At 34.7% G+C, this 23,951-nt stretch overlaps 1 protein-coding gene across 1 annotated transcript in view; it reads right to left on the reverse strand.

Moving 5' to 3' along the window:
- LOC129221081 (uncharacterized) overlaps positions 1-23,951 on the reverse strand; it is a 37,349-nt gene that overhangs the window by 7,773 nt on the left and 5,625 nt on the right. Inside the window, exons 3-6 of the mRNA XM_054855520.1 lie at positions 19,346-19,409; positions 17,657-17,787; positions 10,586-10,704; positions 5,225-5,357 (exon numbers count right to left, since the gene is read on the reverse strand). Of these exons, the coding sequence (XP_054711495.1) occupies positions 5,225-5,357; positions 10,586-10,704; positions 17,657-17,787; positions 19,346-19,409 (447 nt within the window). The remainder of the gene's footprint in view (positions 1-5,224; positions 5,358-10,585; positions 10,705-17,656; positions 17,788-19,345; positions 19,410-23,951) is intronic.

A 23,951-nucleotide genomic window follows, 5' to 3' on the forward strand; every position in this document is an offset into this window, starting at 1 on the left:
AATTATCATAATGTGGAACCGTAACAGGGGCAAGCCAATTGGTGAAAAATTCACCCTACATTATTTGTAAATATACCAGGCGAACCAAAAGACCTTTTAGTTTTTTACTACGGGCAAGGCAGTGCGGGTGCCACTAGTGAGAACATACAGAGATACAGTTTAGCCAACGATTGTATAGAAAGGCAAACATTTGGTTTACGGGCTTAAATGGATGGACAGGCGCAGTAGTTTGTTACAGATGCGCGTTTCTGTCGCAGTTTTGTAAAAATGACAAATTGTTCAGGGCAATAATTTTTTTAAATCTAAACTATATTTGATCTATATTCTCACAAAAAAAAAAAAAAGAATAATTTGAATTTTGACCTCTTGAATTCAAATTAAGTTTTTCGCATTCACGAGTGTGTGTGTGTATGTAGGCGTGTGTGTTTATGTGTGTGTGGGGGGGAGTATGAGTGTTTGTGTGTAGGGGTATGTGTATGTATGTGTAGGCATATTTGTTTATGTTTGTGTGCAGGTATGAGTGTGTGGGTAGTTGTGTGTATGAGTGTTTGTGTGTGAGGGGGAGGAATGTGTATGTGTGTGTGTAGGCATATGTGTTTGTGTCTGTGTGCAGGCGTGGGTGTGTAGGTGTGTGTAGGTGTCTGTATGTATGCGTGTGTTATGTATTTGTGTATGTGTGTGTAGGCGTATGTATGTGTGTGTAGGTGTATGTGTGTGTAGACGTATGTATGTGTTTGTGTGTGTATGTATGCGTGTGTGTGTAGGATATGGACGCAACCTGGAGATGGCTTTCGCTAGAGGAGCAGCATCGTGAGGAGCCGGTTGACGGTGATGCTGCAGAGGGTGCTGGCGACAAAATATAATGATAGGACCTCAAAACAGTCAAATGAAAGCAATAAGCAATCGTGATTGTTCAAGAAAAAAAATTAGTTAATTTTTTTACAACATAATTTTTGAGCTTACCATTTTGATTTTACCTTTCCGTACGAAAGGAAAACGTTTTATTTTCTTTTTTGTTGTTTCCACAAAAACTCATTTCCCACTCCATCATCTTCAACTTAGAGAATGCAATAAACTAATTAGGTACTAGTGACATTATCGAACGCGTGCATCAATATCCCATTGCTATTTTTTCTTATCAACTGCTAAACTATCTCAGATGAAATTTTCTTAACTTGGCCTACAGACCTTAACCTAACAGACACAGAAGCAATCTTAGGATGTTCATCCTGTGATTAATAAGTAAGATTCAATATTTTGACATTGAGGAAAAAAAGATGCACAAATATGCAGCCGTGTATAATCGCACCTCATTAATTTTACTTTTTTTTTGAACAGATAATTGGCGGAAAATGCGTAGGGAATTAAAGTACTTAATTTTGTAAAGCAAAAAAAAATTTTTTTTTCTTCATAAAATCAATTTTCCCTGATTTTTTGTTATTTTTTTTCAAAATTCCCTGATATTTCCCTGACTTTTCCCTGATTAATAAAGTTCCCTGACTTTTCCCAGATCTCCCTGATTTCCCTGATCTGTCGCCACCCTGTCCGCGAACCACCCTCGAGATAAAATTAAACTTCACGGATCCCCGCCCCACCTGTTGTGCACAAAAAAGAAAGATTTGACACAGTTAAATATGTTTTTTTCTAATATATTTTTACGTTTTTTCCTTTTAATTTATTTATTCATTGCTCTGTATGTTTTTCAGAGCTCTTGTCCGGTTTTTATTTCTTACATTATTATTTTGAGTCATGGAAGTAAAATTCTATTTGAAATTCAATTAGGAATAAAAATGTTATCACAAAATTTAAAAAAATTAATTAAATTTTAAGTTTTATAAAAATGAACTTAACAGTTAGTGAACAAAACACTGTTAGCCTAACTTAAGTGTGATAATTTTTCATAGGAGGTTTATTTTTATGGCGTATTACGATTTCTGTTATTAACTATGGTTCAGGCAAACCTACCCTGACCGAGTTCTAATGCTGTGGTCTCCACTGCCCGAAACTGCAAATAGTTTCATTCATCGCAATCAAAGCGTTATGATAATACAGTGAGACCAGTGTAAGTTGACCACTTGTGGTGTACTATTTTAGTGGTCAACTTGTAGAGGTTGATTTATATGATATAGATTAATTCTGTACCTGAAAATAGTGGTCAGCTTACAAGGGTGGTCAGTTTTACACGTTTTACTGTACTAGAAAAATATGCTCATCGTTAATACAGGAAAAACATTAACTATTTCCACTTGCACCAGTGCTACAACCTTGCTCACCACTCTTATTCATCAGTTCACCACATACTAACTACATCAATAGAGTCCAACCTGGTGCGAGTTTAATATAGTATGTAGCATGCTAGTAATATCAATATATTCTGAGCACTAAGTATTTTAGGCCTTGACGATTTGGCCAGAATGAAAGGATGATTGCCCAAAATTTGGTGACTGTATGAAAATCTGAAGCGTCGAACGTTTACTTCCACATCAAATGATTTTGCTGTGAAAGCATATTTTGCAACAAATTTATAAAACAGAAGTGCTCCATAATTATGTAAATCGACTGCAAGCTATAGCATTTGATCGATTTCAGCATTTGCTTGAAATTTTGAATGTTGACTATTAAATTTAGTGTTTAAAATTTTGGAGCAAAAGTTTTATATAAAGTACTAGGGGGCTCTGCCCCCTGCTCGCTAATGCTCATCAACCCCCAAAGATTGCTTCTCAACCATATTTGATCGCAAAGATTTAAATCGTCAGTTAGAAAGAAACAGATTGAAAACGCATTATGAGCTTCCTTTGGAACAAAGAGCAAACCCTTCTCCAGGTTTCAAAATAACTTGTACCAACTTGCAGAGCCGTAAGGGCTAAGGGGCTACTGAGCATAGCAAAACTGCAGTTTTGTATATTCATAGTCTCAGTATTATATTTTGCTTTTTAGCTCAGGGCTTGAATTGAGTTGAGCCTAAGATTTTCTGTTAAAATCGAAACCCTTAAAGTTTGAATATGGGAAAGAAGAAACATGCGAATCGAAAAGACATAACTATGGTAACACCAAATAAAACATCAATAATTTTAATGGAGATGAGGATTATTCGAACTTTATTTTAAACGGCTTGAAACTTTTTTCCTTTGGAGATAGAAGCTCAGTTTTTTGACCATAGGTTGAGTTATATCTGGAGTAAAAGAAAAACACTCTTTCCAGTGGTGTCAAAAAGAAAACTGTGGGACAATTCCTTCGCTTTTTTACTGATAAATTTAATGAAGAAAGTAATGCAAACATTTTAGCTAAGCCTAAAAAAGTTCGAGCTAAAAACACAAATAATTCGCGCCGTATTTAAGTTAGAGCATGGAAACAAATTGCGTAGAATGCGGAAAAGTGTACCCTTTCCAATGACATATAATATCAATATGTGCAAGTAATTTTTCACCTTTTTAATAGGCAATAACATCCAATTTAAGCAAAATTTGAGCTTAAAAAATCAATTACAAAAAAAAAAAAGGGGATTTAAAAAAATAAAACCTCAGGTGCACACCCCCGAGGCTCGAAGTAATTTTGTACAAAATTTCAAGGCTGTAGGTGCTATGGGGTCTCTTGGACGCACGTTCCCCACAGACTTCCTTCCAGAATTTCTTTGAAATTTTACTTTTATTTCCTATGAAGAGATGACGTGAGGTAGAGTCTTTCTGAGCGCTTCTAATCAGACCTAATCTAAATCTTCCAGTACAGTTGTACCACTATTACAGAAGCTTTATGCATGCCGATGCCTCTAGTTAAATTTCATGCACCTTAATTATTTTCTTTTATTGACATGTACCCCTATGCAGGGGTGAACAGGCTCCCATGGTTTTGGCCTATTTTGAGAACTACTAGGTGTTATTTGAAGAGGTGAATGGAGGAAGGTGTTATGTGTCCTTTGACATTTTGAGATGATCCAACAAGGGGCCATGTCAGTCTCTAGTCAAAAACCAGGGGAGGAGCCCTAAGGCCCAGATTGGAATAGTATATTTTATGGGGGAGACGACTCAACCACCAAACTGGTAAAGGCTTGGTGACTTAGCTCTCGAGCTGACTTTGGCTCTTGGTGGCCCTGGTGGTCAACGCCAATCGACAAGACGTGCATGTAAACAAAAAAAAAAAAAAAAATTGGGGGATGTATGAGATACAAATAAGGATCTGCGAGCCTGAATTTTATGCAATCTTCACTGGAGTGCAAACATTCACTTTCTTGTAAATTTCTAATTCGCCCTATAATAGTTTGACCATGGATTGTATGTAATCTGGCAATCTGCCAAGTAAAGACGATTCCACCTGAATGAATCTAGCAGGGGAGAAGGGAAAATAACGATGGGATTTTGATGCACACATTTTATAATGTCACTAGCGCCTTATTCATTTATTGCATTCTCTAAAATAAAATAAGGAAAACAAAAATAGTTACCATGGAAACAAAACCAAAAGAAAATATTTTCATTTTGTTCAGGAAAGCAAAACGGTAAGCTCAAAACTTTGTTGTGAATAAATAAATCATTTAATTTTTGCCCTGAGAATATAGATCGAATAGATTTCAGATTTAAAAAATGTTGCCGAGTGCAACTTTTCATTCTTACAAAATTAAGGCTAAATAATAGAGAGGCAAAAGTGCGCATCTGAAACAAATTAACTAACACCCCTTTAACTAATAGATTCGTCCATTTCCGTCTATAAACCGGATATTAGCCATGGTTCAACATGTAATCAATGTAAAGAATAAATACCTTTGTGCTGAAAAATTAAAATGTCAGTAATCCAACGTTATTAAGCACAAAACTTGCAAATGATTTTTCTTATGCTTCCATTTGTTTCAGATTGGAATGTAAAAATTTTACTGTCTCACTAACTTTGCAATGATTTTTCAGAAGGAGATCCACGAGAAATTGAAAAACTTGGAAAGGGGTTCACAGGAGAAAGAGTTTGGGAACCTTTGACATAAACGAAGCTATTTTATGACATCTACATAATCATCTCAAAATCTAAACAAATGTCACCATTCTTTCACTCACCCTTTCAATTAGTTTTACATAAATTGATATTTTGTGACAGCACATTAAACAAAACATATCAGAGAATCTGTAATTTTATATACTTTAAACTAAGCTGGATGGAACAAATTTTGTCATTTTGAATTTCATATTGAACTTTTAAAAAAATCTTCCGACCATGCAATAAAAATTTAAGAGTAACTTACTTCGTCAATTGTATATAAATGAAAACACTCTACTTCATCATCAGTATTCGTTGGGGTAAACTCTAATGGGACTTCTACATCAAAAATAAATAAAGTTTCTGGAAATATTCCTCTTTCATCTTCATAGAAAAATCTGCAATTTAAATAGCATTCATCATGGAAAAAATATACATTTCAAATTATCACAAAGTAAAAAAATGAGTGTTGATTTCAAAGCATAATGTGACAATTACACACAGAACCAGAGAAAATATTTTTCATTCATTTAAATTGGCATCAGCTAGCACAGCAACACAATTTGCCTGTTCCAATTGACGATCGCTATGGAAAACCTAATAGTGATGCAGAAATAAAAATCAGAGGACAATATCAGAAAAACTACACTTTTTAGTAGAGACGTACCAAGGATTCGGACGCTTTTAAGTTTTTGCCAGTTTCTGTTGGTTTTTACCGGTTATAACCAGTTTCTGCAACTGGCACGGCAAAAACTAGTTTCTGCTGGCAGAAAGCCAACCCTGTCAGAAATCCATATGCTATGAATCACACTGGCACTTTTCTTAAAAATTCTTCAAGGATGCTTACAAGAACATTAGATTTAGGTTATAAATACATCAAAGCCTCCCAGAGCAAGAGCCCAAAGAGAAAAATATCCTTGAGAACACCCCCTTAAAATTTTCAATGGCTCAGTCTGTGCTCTGTTGCCTAATTCCAAGTTGCACACCCCTGCTGAACTGTTATGGCCTGCTTTCTTTTTTCACAGCTCTACAAGATATTTAATTCAAATGACTTAACTTATGCAGTAAATTACCGCCCCTGAGCCAGGGCTAAGGCAGAACTACACACAATATACCAGACAGCCCTGGTCAGGTATAGTGTGTGTAGAGATGTAAAATTTCCGGAAATTTTGAAGTGGTGGGAAAAAAACGGTTTTTTACAAGTTTTTTTCGGGAAAAAATGTAAAATTCGATTTCTTTATGAATAAAATTTGGGTTTCTTAATAGCTCTGTGTTTCTTGTAACATATAAAGGGTTGAGCATTAAAAAATATATGCTATCCACACATCTTTTTCTGCTTGACAGAAATACACATAAAGGTAAGATTAATTAGAAGAAAAAAACTTTTTTGTTTTATAACTGAGTAGAGGGCTTTCATGGTGAAACCCAAAAATCAGTCAAGTCGTCACTCAACAAATAATATTGGGTAATGTGTGTCTAATCATAGCAATGACATTTTCTATCTTAGATTGCCTTTGAAACTTCTGAAATTTTCGACCTTCAAACATGATTGATATATAAAATTTTTTTTGGAAGAAAAATAATACAATGCTCCTGTCTGAAAATGAAACCTATTGAGTTTTGATTTTTTCCAATCCAGTCTAAGTCCAAATAAAAACTAAATTGGTTTTTCTTAAGCTGAACCAAAATTAAACTGGAGTTTAAGTTTATTCATACGGCCGTGCTAAGCACAGTAGTAAAAGTAGTCATACCAGCCCTTTCGAACAAATTTGAGTTATTATAACCAAGTTGTTCTCTGTTTCGTATTTTACTTAATAAATAAAATGTTTTAGGGTCATTTGATCAAGAGCTATTGTTTTGAAAAAAAATTTCTTTAAAAAAAAATGACATCTGAATCAAATATATGGAAGAGAGCCACACTTTAAAATACAATATCTCAGCTTGAGCCCAACTGCAAAGTCCCCTTTTTTGCTTAGCACGGCAGTATACAGGGTGCGGTAAAAAAAATATCGAACAAAAATTATATCATCGAATGGAAGAAAGGAAATTTCATTTCAATGAGTACCTAATTTACTTTTGTTTCTCACTTTATTAGGAAATAATTTACAATATATTACCTAGTTTATGTATTGTTTTTCGGTTTTCTTACAATTTTAAGCGAAATACCTGCTATTTTAAGTTGTTTAACCAAGTAGAACGACATTTCATTTGCTTGTTGTCCCTCGACAAACAGTATTCGAAACGGCATGCCGTTTCAAGTGGCTTGGAAATGATAGTCGGGAATGTGTACCAAAACGAACAGTGAACATTTCAGTTAATCGTCAGGTCATCCAAAAGTGAGTTCAATGAAATCCTTGGGTCTCCACGAGAGCAATCTTTTGTGGGAATTTCTGTCCGATAAGTACGACTAAGGGAAAAAACAGCTCACACAGAAGTTTTACGAGTTCCAAAAATTCAGGCATTCGTATGACTCTAAAGATGCCAGAAACGTTTGAGACGGGCCCGCAAGTCCACGCTGGAAGAGATACCTTTCACTGATTCAGGGCCATCGGAAGAGCTGACAGCGCCCGGGGCGAAAGTTTCCTGGCGCCCCCTACCCCCTTTACGCGAAAGAAAAAAAAGTCAAATTAGTTATAATATCAGTGCATAATTTGAATTTTTTACGTATTAATGAACAGAAAAATCAGAGGGCTATGCATAATACAAACTAACACATAAGCAATGAATCTGTTTCTAATATATGAAACATTAATGCCCCAAAAAACTTTCGAAAAATGGAAATATTAAAAATCTAAATATTTATATAGTAAAATGTTATTGCACTAGACAAAAAACAAACAATTAAAACTGAATTGGTTATTCATATTGATCAAAATAAGAACACGAATAAATAATTCGCTGATTATAAATGGAAAATGTACTTATCGAAGTAAATGACATTCAAAATTTAATTTCGATCTGGACTCATCCAATGATTTTTTTCAAGAGTTTTTTGGTTTTACTTGTACCAACTTAATACTAGCTTTCATATACGTTAAAAACAAAGATGTTATTTTTTTGCATCAGATATTTGTAAGTTTTAGGGAGAAGCCCACAAATACTCAACATCGTAAATCGCGCAGAATTTCGTTTTTGGAGCTCTAATTTCGAAAAAACACTGGCCCTAATATTACAAAATATGGCCTTACAAATTGCGTTTTAAGACTTGAGTATAAGAAAAATATTCATGCAAGGGTCCCCATGCCGCCTTTCTTTAATATCACAAGCAATGGCTTTTTTAAACGACACTTACAAAAAAATTAGGCGGAACAGCCCCTGAAAATGTAAAAAATTGCTTAAATTATTTGGACCATAATTTTGAACCATTTTCCTGGGAAAATGATCTAGACTCTCCTTTCCATAAAATCTTGAAAGTTTGTCTAAGGTTTCGTTTTGGAAAATTGGATTTCGAAGACGTCCAGGGGGAGAAGAAATCGATTTAAAAAATCTATTAAAAAAAATAATCGATTGGAAGCAGTCTCTGAGCTCCCTCCCTTACCCTAAGGTCAATAAACATGGCCTGTAATCGCGTTTTTAAGGCTAAAATTGCGTTTTTAAAATTAAAAGTTTCAAAATGTTGACTGGACACCTTTTGACCTTTTTTCCTATCGGATAAAAAAAAAAAAATTTTTTTTTTGCTGTTTTTTATTTTTTCAATGCGCCCCTTAAATCTTTTTTCTGGTTACGTCCCTGCACGCAGGGGCAGAATTCAAGCAAATTTGGTGAGAACTGAACAAAGGAGAAGTGCCTCTTGTTTGATTCTAATACTTTCAGAAATTGTATCAGCTTCAATGATACAAATTAAACGAATGTTTTGGAGACTTAAAGAGAGGAATATTTTCGTGTCCTAGGAAAAAATAGAGAATCATTGCAATGATTCTCTATTTTGTGTGTCTATGACTGTGTATCTATGATGTACGAAATGAGGCGGGGGGCCGCAAGGAGCCCCTAATTTTATACAATTGGGGCATTTTATACGATAAGGCCCCTCATTTCGTGTAAATGTCTTCATGTTCCGTCGAAACGAGGGGCGCCCCCCCTCATGCAGCTCCTCACTTGCAGCGCCCCCTCATTTCGTGGTGCCCGGGGGATTGCCTCGCTCGCCCCCCCCCCCCCCGTTCGGACGGCCCTGCACTGATTTACCGTTCAACCGGTTCATATCCCCCAGAACCATAGGATTTGGTCTATAGACACCATAGGCTCCAATATAGGGGGAAAGTGGGGGCTCAAACTCCCCCTTTAGAAATGAGAACTTCCTTTCTTTTAATACTTTTTTCTTTGCAAAAACATAAAAACATTTTTTCTCCAGCCATTAATGATTTAGTTATCAAAAATGTTAAATTTTATTAGCTCTAATCTGTACTTAAGTCAGTTTCCATGGAGAAAATATCAGAGCCCCCCCCCCCTTAAAATTTTGCATATGGGCGCCCTTAGTAGACACTCCAAGCACCTTAGGAAGTGTTAGATATCGCCAAAATTCGAAGTCAGGCTTAGTCTGAGATGGAATCAGGACAAGCGACAAAAAATCTAGTTTTTTGTGGATGAGGGCCGTAAAATGAATCAAAAAGTGAACCAGAAGGACATTTTAGAAGTTATTGTAGTTCTGTGGGCCTAAGAGCACTTCAGCATTGTAGACTGGACTCCTTTAACTCCACACCGATTCATATGGCCAAAAGACAAGAGTGGTGCAAGACGCATTGTTTTTGACGTGATGTCATCTTTAGAGTGGACGCTCTACTCGCTCGACCTCAATCTCATTTATTACACTGTATGGCCTGTTTCAGAGTCAAAGGTCTACCCTAAACTACACATAAGTTTGGACCATCTAAAGCAATTGCTTTATAGGGAATAGGATTGATTAAAGGAAGTGCTGCCCTTGAATGAAAATTTCAATAAGCAGTTGCATCTCTGTATTACTGCAAAAGGCTGCTAGTTTGAAACCAATTAAATTTAATGATTGCTAAAGGTCTTCTCATATTATTATTTGTTGTGTTTTGTTAGTTTATTTATTTTTGATAAAGTTTCTTGGAAAATTGCTTGCCCGTTTTTTTTTTTTTTGCCGCACCCTGTACATTTGGTTCGTAGTCAGCAGAAACATAGTTTTGTGATTAAAGTTATGCTTGTTTGTTTTATGAAGAAGGAAAATAAATTCTTCACTAAGGTTATTGGTTTAAGCTTTTTTGTAAAAAAGTGTTATTAAACATTTTTTGATCTATATGCAAATTATATTGTCATACAACAACTTGCATTAACGTTAGACTGTATTTTAACATAAAGGGAGGGAGGAGGAAATTGCATCAGAATTTAAGCGTGAGAACTTTCTAATCACTTTTTGCTGAAAATTTCAATTAAAACCCTGAAAAATTGATTTTTTCAATTTTTCCGAAGTGGAAATTTATTACTTCGGAAAAAAAAAAAACGGTTTTTTCCGTTTTTTTGGAAATTTTCCGGTTTTCCCCCCCGACTGTTTTCATCTCTAAGTGTGTGTAACTCTGCCTTTGGGACGGTAACTTAATAATGGGATAACTGGGGTGCCTGGTATATTGTGTGCAACTTAATTTCGATTCCAGAAAAGAAAAAAACTTACGACACTGTGCCTACTGGAATCATTGCTTGTAACAAATCTTCAGAAAGTGATGCCTCTTCTTGTGCCTCCTTTTTAACGCACTCAAATACTGTCATTCCCACCGCAAAACCACCACTCACCTAACAGTAGATACAAAATTAATGAGTTCAATGTAAACATTTGAAAATAATCATCATTCTTATCTCAAGGAAAAAGGTAAATAAAATTGTGTAATGATAAAAAAAAATAAAAAAAATCTTATAATGATATTGATCTAGAATATGAAACTAATGCAGTTCATATACAATACAGGATTTTCCAAAAAGAACATTCTGATTTCAAGACATAACGATACAAATGTTAACCTGTTTTGATTGAATTACGCATGTCAGAAGAAGCAGAAAGCTCCCAAGTCTTATCAAATTACTGTGTGGTAGCATGGATGCTCTTTTTTACCCACCAATTAACTGCTTTGTGAAGATGACCACTTAGCATCAAAAATCCTCTGGTGACCTAAGTTTCTCAGTAGTAGTACAAGTCCATAACTACTGTTCAGCTTGATTTTCATTGAGACTACCATAGTGCTGAACTTAGGCCACATAGAGCAGTAAAATCAAAAGTTACAGGTTGTCTGTATAAAAGGAAATCACCTGGTCGTCCCTGTATTACTAGACGAAAACAACTAACGTGTAGACTGTGTATGAAGGGGGAGCCCCCCAAAGAAAACTCGTATTTTGGTTCCAAAATATTTATTTATCAATTTACTGACAAAATTTCTTTAATCTAATTCAAACTATTCGCCATTAGACGAAATACTCTTGTCAATTCTTTTTTTCTGCTGTTCGCAGCTCCTCCGGAGCTTTTGAACTTTGATCACATTTAGTGCCCTCTGCAAAGCAGTTTTGACAGCCTCTACATCATCAAAATGCTTCACATTCAGAATTTTTTCATCCTCGAGAACGTAAAAAGATCACAAAGGGCTAGTTCTGGCAAATGCGGGGGTCGAGGAACGACTGGCCTGAGAGGCAGAGTAGTGGTTAAAAGTAGAGGCTGAGTGTGGGGGAGCGTTATCATGGTGAAGGAAACATTCACCTAATCACCTGTAAGAGTTCAAACTGATTCCTGTTTCTCCTGAAATTTTGTCCAATCGTAAAATGACGATTCTTGTTGATTTTTTGGCAGATTTTTTCAACGTTTTCATAATTTTTAGACATTGAAGGGCCCCTAGAACGAGCATGATCTTCAACACTCATCTCGCCACGTTTAACTTGCCCAACCCAATGGAAAACTTGTGTTACGGCTCATTGCATCGTTCTTGAAAGCTTGTTGAAGCATTGCGTAAGCTATTCCGTTGCTGACTTTTGAAGCGGGAAGCAAAATTTCAAACAAACTCTTCGCTCTTTTAAATCTGCCAAAATGAGCTCGCAGGCGGAAAGCAATAACACTTGAGAAAACCAACACTATGATCAGACGTTATCAACTACACTGATGCCACTTGCACAGCTGTTTCATGAAGGTCTCTGAGCTATCTAGCTGGAGAACACTCCAATACATCTAGCATTGGCAGTGTGCCAATCCGGTTTCTTTTGGGTCCCCCCTCCTAAGCCTTGCATCCAAAGGTAGACAAATTGAGTTTTTAATTTAAATTTTTTTTAAAAAGAAAATTGGACATTAACCACGTGATATAAAATTATCTGAAGGGTATACTTAATATTTTTTCATAATGTATGCCTTTCAAATTGCATTATTAATTTTTAATATAGATGGGCACTGTCGTTCTTTTTAATGAACCGTTCATCAGGACTGTTCAGTTTTTTGACCCGTTCACTAAAATTGTTTATTTGAACGACGTCAATCATTTAAAAAAAGTTGCAAGTGATCTCTCTGCAAGAGTTACTCACGAGCACTGAAAGTGTTTGATTTTATCAGCAATATTTTTTAAGGGAAAAGCAATTAAAATAAGCTAAGAATAAGAAAACATGCCGATAAAAAATTAATCAAAAAATATTTCATTTAGGTTTAGATGAATAAATCATTTATAGTTCATTCTGTAAGGTATTTCTCAGTGACCAAGTGCTAAGATATCTGCTTTTCATTCCAAAAGTCGCGGTTTGGTTCTAGCTTGGCACAAATTTAAATAGATAAATTTCATTTGATTGAAAAAAAAAAAATTGGCCTGTCTTCAGAAAATGAAAAAAATCGTCTTTTAAAAAAAATTACTAAATACAGTAGAACCTCGATTATCCAAACTTCGATTAACCGAAACTCTCCATTAATCGAAGTTGGTTTCTTCTTCATTCCCAACCCCCCTTCTACTACCATCTAAAATTTTTTCTTAACAAAAATGCATTTTTTCCTCTGAACTCATGCTTTTTAGAAAACTTCGAGGTAAAACTGCACAGCAAAGGATGGCCAATTTACACCCGATAAAGCTTCCATTTAAACCATTGCAAGTTTTTGTTTAAGAACTAAATTAAAATTTATTTATAAATTTAATTTATTTAACAATTAAAAAAGACATAATAACAATTCAATGACTGTATTACTCATTTAACCGGATGATTTTTGACGAATTCTGGATTACCTAAAAATTTCTATTATCTGAAGTATAGATTGTAAAAAAAAACAGCCGAAAACTTTGTACTATGGAATGAGTAAAAACGACGCAATAAAACGACACAGCAGAACGAAAAGCTCACACATTGTGTAGGCTTTTTGTTCACCTTTTATGCACTAATGAAGGGGCTTGCATTTGACACCCCAACACAGGTGTTTGCCGAGTTTTTAACTCTATTTCAATTTTTTATGCACATTGTGTCGTTTTTACTTATCTGAAATAGATTCAGTTCAGTGGCGTGCAGATCAATATTTTTTAGGGGACTAGTTGGTTACAGTAAATTACGATACACAAAAGTAAAAAGATTCATAGATATATTATCTTCCCTATTATTATCAACTTCAGTGTTATGCTTCAAAGTTAAAGAGCAACATTGCTCACTAAGATGAAAATCTATTAGAGTTTTACCAAAAGTTTTCAACTGAGTAATGGCTTGGTAGTGTCCTTGGGTTTTCTCGTGACGAATCGTTGCCTTGTGGAAATTGCTCATATCTGAAAATCCATTGGCATTCCAGACGCCTTTTTCCTTTTCAAAAAGGGCCAACAAAATAATTTTTTTCTTGACTTACAAGCAGTCAGCCATTTAACAGTCTCAAAGTAATCTTTCTTAAAATGCCGATTGAAATTTTTTAGCTTCGCAGATATTGCTAGGTCAGGAGTAGGCCTGCTCTGTGAAAGTATTTGAGCTTTCTCTTGGTCAAGTCAAAGCTCCGAACGAACGGTTTGCGAGAACGTCCAGCAGGCAGCAATTCTCTTTCGAGCTCCGGGGCAGTCTGTGCTGTTGCGCATGCTCCTCAACGACGTCCAGTTGGGGACTTGTTTTTTCGACCGAGTCCCCTTCCATTACAAAAGAAAAACACAATGGACACAGGAAAATAACTTTGACTAGTGAATTTGTTGTTTCCTGAAGCTCACATAGAAACCTGTGCACTAGGTACGGAAACAAAAATGTATCCGTAGGTTTAAAAAATGCATGAAATAATCAAATAAGCTTTCGAGCGAACGCCAAGGATCCAACAAAGCTATATGAGATCTGGGGAACAGGTTCTTAAGAGCTAGTCCCTCGGACAAGTCCATTTAAGACGTCGCACACAGGGGAGAAAGGGAGGGAGGGGTAGTAAAAGAAATAGCGCTTTCTAATAAACTTGTTTTTCTGCTCACGTTTTTTCTTAATAAATTATTCTGCAAGGTAATTTTTTTTGAAGGGGCAAATATTTAAGGGACCAGCCTAGTCCCTCTGGTACATGGGCGGCACGCCACTGGTTCAGTTCCAATACTTCGGATAATCGAGATTCTACTGTACATCCTTTAAAACATTTTCAATGCCACCGAAACAGTAATAATAAGGAACAAACTATGAACTTATAAGAAAAATCGCGCATTTGTTCAAATTAGAATTATCAGATCTCTAAGTGTACTATGCTCACAATGGTCATAAGTAAAAATGAAACGAAAAATGATTTTGAATGTGTAAAAAATGAAAGTAACATCTAAAGGTATAAAACATTTATATAATTATGGAATAAAATGAGAGACAGAAATAAAGCGAGGAAGAACTTTAAAATAAATCCCATCGTTCAAAAGATATGGTCGTTATTGTTTTAGGGGATCGAATTGCAGCTTATTTTAAGGGGTCAGTCATTTAGATCCGTTCACACACACACATGCATGAACGGCACATTCCTAATTTTTAAACACCCTGTAATTTACTTTAAGAAGTAAATAATTCCACTTTCAATCTGAATCACATGTGGATAAAAACAAGGTTTTATTTTTTATTTTTTAATTAAAGATAAGAAATTGAACAGTTTAATTCTTTCAAAATTTCTAAAGTTAAGCAATGTGCTACATTGCGAATAACTCCAATTGGTTTTATTAGATTATTTAATGGATTCCTGAAAGAGTTCCCAAAACTTCTTCAAGCAGGTTCAACCTTTTTTCGGCAAAATAACTTATTGAAGAGCATTTAACACTTCACTAAATATATCTTTCTGTAACATGAAGCTTTAAAAAATATTAATGAAAACTTAGTACAGTAGACCCTCGTTTTACGCGGGTTTATTTTACGTGGTTTCAATTGACCGCGGTTTCGATTCCATGCGGTTTAAGATTTGACACCTTTATTTTATTTTACGCGGATGAGTTTCGGTTTTATGCGGATGCGGCAATGCAAACAGATAAAATTTTCCCCTCTTTCAAAATCCAAACTCCTAAAGATTGCAGATTACGCATAATCAACTGCATTTTGGCGTGCTAATAATCGTGCTTGTGCCGCTGGAGACATTTTATGCGATGGGTTCCAGAGCTCTTTCCAGAAGTAAAGTTATTAAACTCACACACTAAAGAACTCACTGGAAGAAGAGCTTTTAGGAGTGACAAAGGAGGTCAAAACCAACTAGGATACCGAAATCGGTGACGCACAACCAAAAATGTTCACATTGAAAATTTTGAGCTATTCCTAGACAACAGAAATGATCTTTCTGATTTGTTAGTGAGTGAAGATTCTATCATGGATCTGATGCAAGTGATCATGGATGCGTCAATGCTCTGCAAAGAGTTACAGAGAAAATTCTTAATGACTGCCAAAAGACTATCATTGCCAGCTCCTCTTTATAAACAGAACACAATATTAATTTTTGTTTTCTTAATACATGTTGTGCATAGAAATCGATATAAGTACACATTAAACTTATTACACAATTTGTCATCACTCGAATGAAGTAGTTTTTTTTATCTACGGAACCTAACTCCAATTTTAACACTACTCTTAAGTCACAATTTACTCGGCTTCTATTTATGTGGCATTTCTGTGGAACGTAACTCCTGCGTAAAACGAGGGTCAACTGTACTAGAATATGAAAAGCAGAATGATGCAACATGAATAAATGTACAAATGAAAAATTTCTCTTTTAGACTTCTTCATTTCTACTCTTAATTACGATGAACCATTCTGAATCTCACATTTGAAAATGTCTTGTAGTTTCAGAACAACAACAACAAAGAGACATCATTCAACTTCAGCATATAAACACATTAAAAAAAAAAAAAGTTAAGTGCCAAAATTTGCTCAATGTTTTTTAAAAATTTGATTTAAGCTAATTTATAAACTTTTCATCACCAGAAGCCTCTAATTTTAATTAAATATGCATGCTTCTCATCCCCTCATTGCATGTCTTTAGAAATCTATCAATAGTTTTCAGTTCTCACTGAAACTAATTACTGTTTTTATTTCTACAGTTAAGAACCAATAAGGTTTCAATCAGGTTTCAAAGAAAATGAGAACCATAGTTTGTTAGAACACTGTCGACCTAAGAAAGGAAATTTATTTCAATGTTGCTTTAAAAACCTCTTCTCCTCCAAAGACGATCACTAGTTCATTAGGTCTACAGCAAAGTTTTCAATACAACTTTTCTATAGACCTAGTAATTTTTGAGTACATTACATTAAATCAAAGAAAAACATTTCCATTAGATCCTATCAAATGAAGACAAGTCCTAACTTAAAAATTTAATTACAGATTTCTTGGTCTTCCTACATTTCAAAGCTTTCTCTGAAGAATATTAAGGAGATTAATCAGTATAAATGCCCTTTTTTCCCATAAAAGGTTGTTTAGAGTCACGTTTTTTGTGAATTCCGGAAAACCATTTAGAATGGACGTGTGTGGTTTTGATCAGTAGCTCCTCAAATAAAGATTGAATAAAAGAGCAGATTTTGGAACAAACTTTTTTTTTAAATCTAGCTTTTTATTTACTAAATTTTTAGCAGGGTTCAAAAATATCTGATATTTTGATATATATAGGATATTTTGATATCTATCCAATATTTTCAATCAGCACAAACTAAAGTCTTCAAAATAGTAAATGCATCCTCAAATCACTCTTTATTTTCTTATGTTATTATTACTATATGGCGATTCAAAATTAATTTTTTTTTAAATATTTATACCTAATATTTAATTTTACATTTACATCAATTTTAATGGAGTTCATTTAGCATCAGCTGTTTTACTCATTTTTCTTCTGTTAGCTACTTTTAAAGTTTGATTATTCAGAAGTAAAATGTATGCAGTAGTTGGTACATAGTCATAAGACATTTTTTTTCCTGACCAATGTTCAATACTTAATGAGGAACTTTCAATATAAATCAAAATAGTTATAAATAATTTTATGAATATCAAATGAAAAGGAATATTATATTACTTTGTTATATTAATGATGTATTCATACATCATAAAAATATAGCACATAACTTTTTGGTTATTTTTAACAGCAAATGAACAATATTACTATGATTAATATACTTTTTATATTGAAAATACTGTAGCTGAAAAAATAAATATCGAAATATCACGATATTTTCAAAATAAATATCGGATATATATCGTGATATATATCATGATATATATCGGCGAACCCTGATTTTTAGTAAGCATTAAAAGTTCTGACTATCATGCAAAAGGGTTCATGCACAATTACCATGTTGTCTAATTTGCCAGGCCACGTAGGCTTGGTCATAGCCCTTTTTTGGATCCACACACCTTTGCTACCATCAAGGTTCTTCACGTAACCGTTCACATGAACCCCGCAACGTTTGATACCAAAAAGACCTGTGAGAAAACAATCCACACGTGTCTGTATTGGTTCATCAGGGCCACAAACAAAAAGCACATTTTTATTTTCAGATACATGAAAGCATGATAGTACAACATCTAGAAAAAATACCGCTCACAGATCACAATTTCACGACACGAGCACAGACACTGTTGGGGCAAGAGCCATTATTTTTAAGTGGCATTCTCCCCTGAAAGGGCATCATGATCAGGGGCAGATAGATACACTAGGACTTTGGGGGGTGCCATGTTGAAAATTATAGAATTTTGAGTACCAAAACACTTCTAGAACTGGTATAGGATTCCAGGCTGTTGTGCTGTGGTCCGAGTGTTGTTACTCTAAACATTACAAGAATATAAGAAAATCAAAGAAATTGCCGTCTGGGCCAGACTGAAAAATCAGCAGTAGCGGAACACACTTTTAGTGATGGCACCCATGACATTAAATTCAAAGAGACCAAAATACTTTCAAGGACTTCCCACTATTACGCCAAATTAAACAGAGAAGCGATCAAAATTTTCAAACATCCCAACAATTTTGACAAAAAGGAAGAAGGAATTAAGATCAACAAACTCTGGCACGCTACACTTAGATTATCCCAAGAGATACTTCTAGCCAACCAGAAACAGTGACGGACGCCCAGCAGCCAATCTCCAACCAGAATGAAGAGGGCTCAAGTTTCAGCCAACCAGAACCAAGGACGAACGTTAATAAGCCAATCCTGGCCCAGAACAGAGGAGGAGCTAGCTCTTCCCGCATAAATAATGACAACACTTCAATATCTGCATTAGTTGCTAGGAAGTCGCTTCCCTGGAAGCTTGACTGAAGATGGCCGAACATTTGGAGTAACAACGCTCAGACCACAGCACAACAGCCCAGAATCCTACAAGATTACTTCTAGAACTGCTTATGTGTCAATAAAAAGCTCTGAACATGTCAGGAATAAGAGGTCTGTCTAGTAGGGCGATAAGCTTTAATAGTTACTTTCAGAAGCAATGAAAGGAAATTTTAAGTTAAGGGGTTAAGTTAAGAAGAAGTTAAGGGGAAGTCAGCCTGGTGACCAAGCTAATGTGGGGCTTGCATCGGGACTCATCAGTCCCAATGACACTTCAAATATAAATAGAAAAGGTTCAAATGAGCAAAAATGCTGTGCTCAGCAAAATACATGTAGAACCATCAATAATACATGTATGAATTGCACACATTTTCAACAAATTAGAAATTATTTTTGTCATAAATGACAAATATCCATTTTTTAAAAATAATAAATGCCTGATACATTATTCATTTTACACAACAGAATTGCTATGAGCAGTGATGTTCTCATCAATTTTTCTGAGGCTAAACTACCGGTAATCAGTCATGCACAAGATGTGTATGCGATCATAAACATAATTGTCATAATATGAAAATTTTTGAAGCTTGAGGGTATACGCTATATGTCTAAAAATGTTTGAGAGTATACGGCGTATAAGGAGTATACCCTATGGGAACATCACTGGCTACGAGGGAAAAAGTTAACACTGAGTTAACAAGATATAAAAATACACATACATGTAGCTGACCTTTCCATTTTCATTAGCGACTGGTCACCAAATTTGGAACTTACATCATAGCACTAGGAGAAAAATAGAATATTAGCAACTAAACTGTCAATTTTAAGGACATGTTAGCACACATATGTATTAACAGCGAAATACTGACAGAAGATAAAACATTCATATTTTAATCATCCTTATTTTCTCCACAAATGTCGAGACAGGTCAAATTGAGACATTTACCCAATTTTTTTTCAAAAAAGGTTAACATGCAGTTTTACTCCTACTTTAACTAAATCAGTGTATTTCACTATTCTTTTATCAAAATAAAAAACTCATATTTCTATAGCAATAGTATTTTATTCCAAAATTTAATGATTTTTTTTAATTCAAAAAATGCAAAATATTGAGTTAAGATTTTTAAATTGAGTTGAATCACTCATAGTAATGGAACCAATAACAAATTATAAAATTATTTTTTAAAAGATTTAGTTCACAATAACATTGTTCACAAATATTCTCAAATAACACGACTGCACGAAATTTTCTCCAATTTTTGGTACGATGCTTTTTTCAAATCTTTGTACTTTTTGAAATTTTTTACACCCCTCTCATGGTTCACTTGAACAGTTTCTTTTTGCTTGAGTGTCAATGAGAATTGTCAAATTTTTATGAATTCGTAGGCATTTATGAAATTCTATATATCAAGGCGACGGCTCTATTTAATTTGCTAAAAGGTGTTCTTGTACGCCTAGACTTGCCTTTTCTGGAGATGAGAGGACTGCTTAGAGCATGTTGCAGTTTTGCAGGACTGCAAAAGTTGGTTTTAGTCTAACAGGCACAAACAATATATATCCACTGCACGGCTCTCTACAAAATCGAACCGTAAAAATGTCCCTTAAGACAAAGGACATGGTCTAATTGAACCAGAAATATTCGCATGCCAATTTTTGGATTCCTACATCTTGAAAACACCGTGTCACATATTGCTGGTTCATGCAAATTACACACATCAGAAAAATATGTTAAATGACATTTTCTAGGTGCAAAAACAGGAAAATTTTCTGCCCCCCCCCGGGGTGAAGTTGAGCCCCCTCAATAATTTTTGCAAGTCAACAACCCTGAATGAGATTAAAATATCCAATAAAACGTATACGTAGAAAAAAGGAGCTATTATGGAGACAGTGTAAATTTAATTTTTCAATTTTAACCAAGTTTGAAAGCAAACAAGTAACAAAGCAGTAAGCAAAGTGTTGCACCTATATAATGGAAAAGCACCTAATACTTAGCGGACATTTGTATATCATGAAATGAAATGAAAGTCAGTAAGGAAAAGTCAGCCACTGTCCTAACTATACTCAAGCGGTGAGTATGTTTAAGATGGCTGTTGTGAGAAAAACCATCCCGTCGGAGAGGTTATCTCGCGATGACATTGAAAATATTCAGCTTGTCATCCTAATAAGGAGGACAGACCTCATTCTCTCTGGGGACCACATGTCAAAAATGCAAAAGGCTTATACAAATACAAATGTGCATAGCTGCCAACATGCCAACTTAAAAAAAATATCTTACAATGTATTCAGTGGCTATTTCTACGCTTTTTTGATCATTATAAAGAAAATTATTAAAATTTAAAGTATTATAACATTTTTAAATCCTTACCTTTACTTGATCTGTGCTTTTATAAGCAAAAAGTAAATTAATAAATTTAAAAATAAGTAAATAAATAAACTTAAAAATAAGTAAATAAATAAACTTTCATTTCTTTGAACTTAAACTTTTAAAAGTTGCTGACTTTGCAGCTTTTAAAAATTGTCTATCAACGCAACTTGTTTGAAACAATAGTTTTTCTGTAAGTTTCTACAGATTAAAATGTTCTCCATGCTGTTATCTGATTAAAAAAAAAAAGTGCACAGTTCTCGTACAAATCTGCCATAAGACTGTACAATCGTACAAGTTGGCAGCTATGAATGTGACGACCAGCAACAGGCTCTGGGCCCAGCTAGGCTGCTCCTAGTCAATTTATTAGTCCCCAATGAAGATTAATGGCTCTCTTAAAGCTATCCACCCCCTTGCTCATTACCACTTTTATGGTAAGCTGTTCCAAATGCCCACGTCCCTACTAAAGTAGTAGTTTTTCCTTATTTCCAGGTTAGCCTGAGATTTGAATAGCTTAAGACAATGACCCCTTGTCCTGCTTTCGGTTCAAAAATTTAAACTATTAACATCATTCATTTTGACAAATTTAAACAACTGAATCATGTTCCCTCAGACACTCCTTTGCTCCATGCTATACATATTAAGTCTATTAAGTTTGGTATCATTCTCTAAATTTGAAAGTCCCCTTACGAATCTAGTTACACATCTATGAACCCTTTCCAATACAGAAATATCTTTCCTCAGATAAGGTGACCAAAACTGCACAGCATGCTCCAAAAATGGAGCCTTACTAAACTCTTATATACCTTCTTAGATTTGTATGAAATAAATCTATTGATAAACCCAAGCATTCTGTTGGCTTTGTTACTTGTAATGCTGCACTGTTGACTAAACTTGAAGTCCTGATTCATTAAGATACCCAGATCAATAAAATTTTCTGCCTGACTAATGACTGAAACCTGTAAACGATAATTTGTACCCTTATTTCCATGACCTAAGGGTAGCACTTGACATTTCCCTAACTGCCATACCCCACTTATCTGCTTACTTAGTAATCTATATATATAAACATGGAGTTTGGTAAATTTGTTCCCTAAGATCTCAGAAACTACCCGGCAGATTTTGCTGAAACTTTCACCGTTTGTTCAGTTTGGTACTGGGAAGGTTTATAGACCAGTTCGAAAAAAATCCGATTGATAGTTCCCTTTTAATTCCAATTTTAGTCCCAATTTTCGCAAAAATGCCCCAATATGGGGGTGGAAAAAAACGTGCATATATTATATGTCTATCGAAAGCGCCAATTTTTCTGCTGAAGATAGCATCTGTTCGAAGTTTCTGAGTTGTATGAAAAACGAGTTATGAGCTTTTTCGATCCCTGTTCGAAGGCTTTCATCGACCCAATTCATTATTTAGTGTGTCATCTTAACTCCCAAGAAATGTTGTTTTGTTGAATATTTTTGCGTTTTGTCTGACTTTTTGAGGCTTTTCTCAAGTCAAATCTTAAAGTAACGTTTTTCCACAAGATTGGCTAAAAATAAATGGATTTGGCTGATCATTTTACTTTTAAACGGAACTTATGTAATTAATGGTTTATTATTATTATTTATGCTGATTGGACACTCGCTCACTATATCCAACCAACCAGCAGAAATATCGCCAGAATTTTTTCAGAAAGATTTCAATAGCTGATGCATTTGGCAGTTTTTCCCACTGTCGCTGTTTTTGAGCCCAAAGACTACGTAATAATGTTTCTCAGCTTTCACCATATAAACAAAATATCGCCAATCAAAGATACTTGAAAAAAAAAATACTGTGTAAAATAATTCGACAACTAAATTAGGCAAATCCGTAAACCGCACAAAAACTTCCATTAATTTTTCTTTTTGCACGATTTCAAACAATCGCCAAATTTTACTACGTACTTATTTTGGAAACATTTCGGATGAAACCGTTTAGCGCCATTTTTTTTTTTTGACCAAAAGTATCTCAGTATCTTGCAACAATATTTCTATAATAAAAATTAGTAAGGAGGGGGAGTATTATCGAAATTGTCCCGAAATCATTCTCGCAAATTTGGTAAGATTTTAAACCGCACCAAGTGCCCACAAAAATTGAAATTTCCCAAAATAACTAAAGCAAGTGTAAGGGGAACACGGGCGGCTACATTTTTAAAAACAGTTCGTACATCAATAGCCATACAGAGAAGGTTTTATATTTAAAATAAAAGTACTAACAGATAAATCTTTTTAAACATGTAAAGTTTAATTTCATATTTCGGAAATTCTTCAAATTTGTATATGCTTAAATGTCGTGCTTTCGTTTCTAATTGAATACTATTTTGTTCTTTATACTTATTGCTATTTTAGTTTAATGAGTAAAGAAGAAGCTCGATTTTTAATCACGTCAAAAAGGTTTATTTTAAATTCTTTCGCTTAAACAGAAAACAAGGGCAAGTAACGATTGTTTCTCATAATTATTACTGACCCAGGCAACGCCGGGTATTTTTACTAGTATAATCTAAATCCTCTTGAAGCTGTTTTACCTGTTCTTCATTTTCTACAATCCCCATAACTTTTACAAGGCTTCTTAACAAAAACAATATTGGGAAGGCTTTTGGTCTTCTTACTGGTTTTTACACCTTAAAGCGGCATCGTGTTATAATGACTAAGTATCAGTAATGATCCAATTTGCAGAGGTTATCTCTTTGATGAGGAAACTATCACTCACACCCTGTGTGACTGCAAAGTGTTTTCGGCCCATAGGTTTGAACACGTTGGGCATCATTTGCTTGAACCGTGAAAGATTCATGATATTATTATTGAGTGTTTGCTGAATTCTGCTTCAGCTACTGGTCTGTTTTAAGCATAGACTAATAATAAGAGTAGACCGAGCTTTCCCAGACTTGCTGATGAAAAAATTGGTTCATGGATACATCATGTGACTGGTGGAAGGCTTGGCGAACA

The sequence above is a fragment of the Uloborus diversus genome, chromosome 4, assembly GCF_026930045.1.
Source record: "Uloborus diversus isolate 005 chromosome 4, Udiv.v.3.1, whole genome shotgun sequence".
NCBI lineage: Eukaryota > Metazoa > Arthropoda > Arachnida > Araneae > Uloboridae > Uloborus > Uloborus diversus.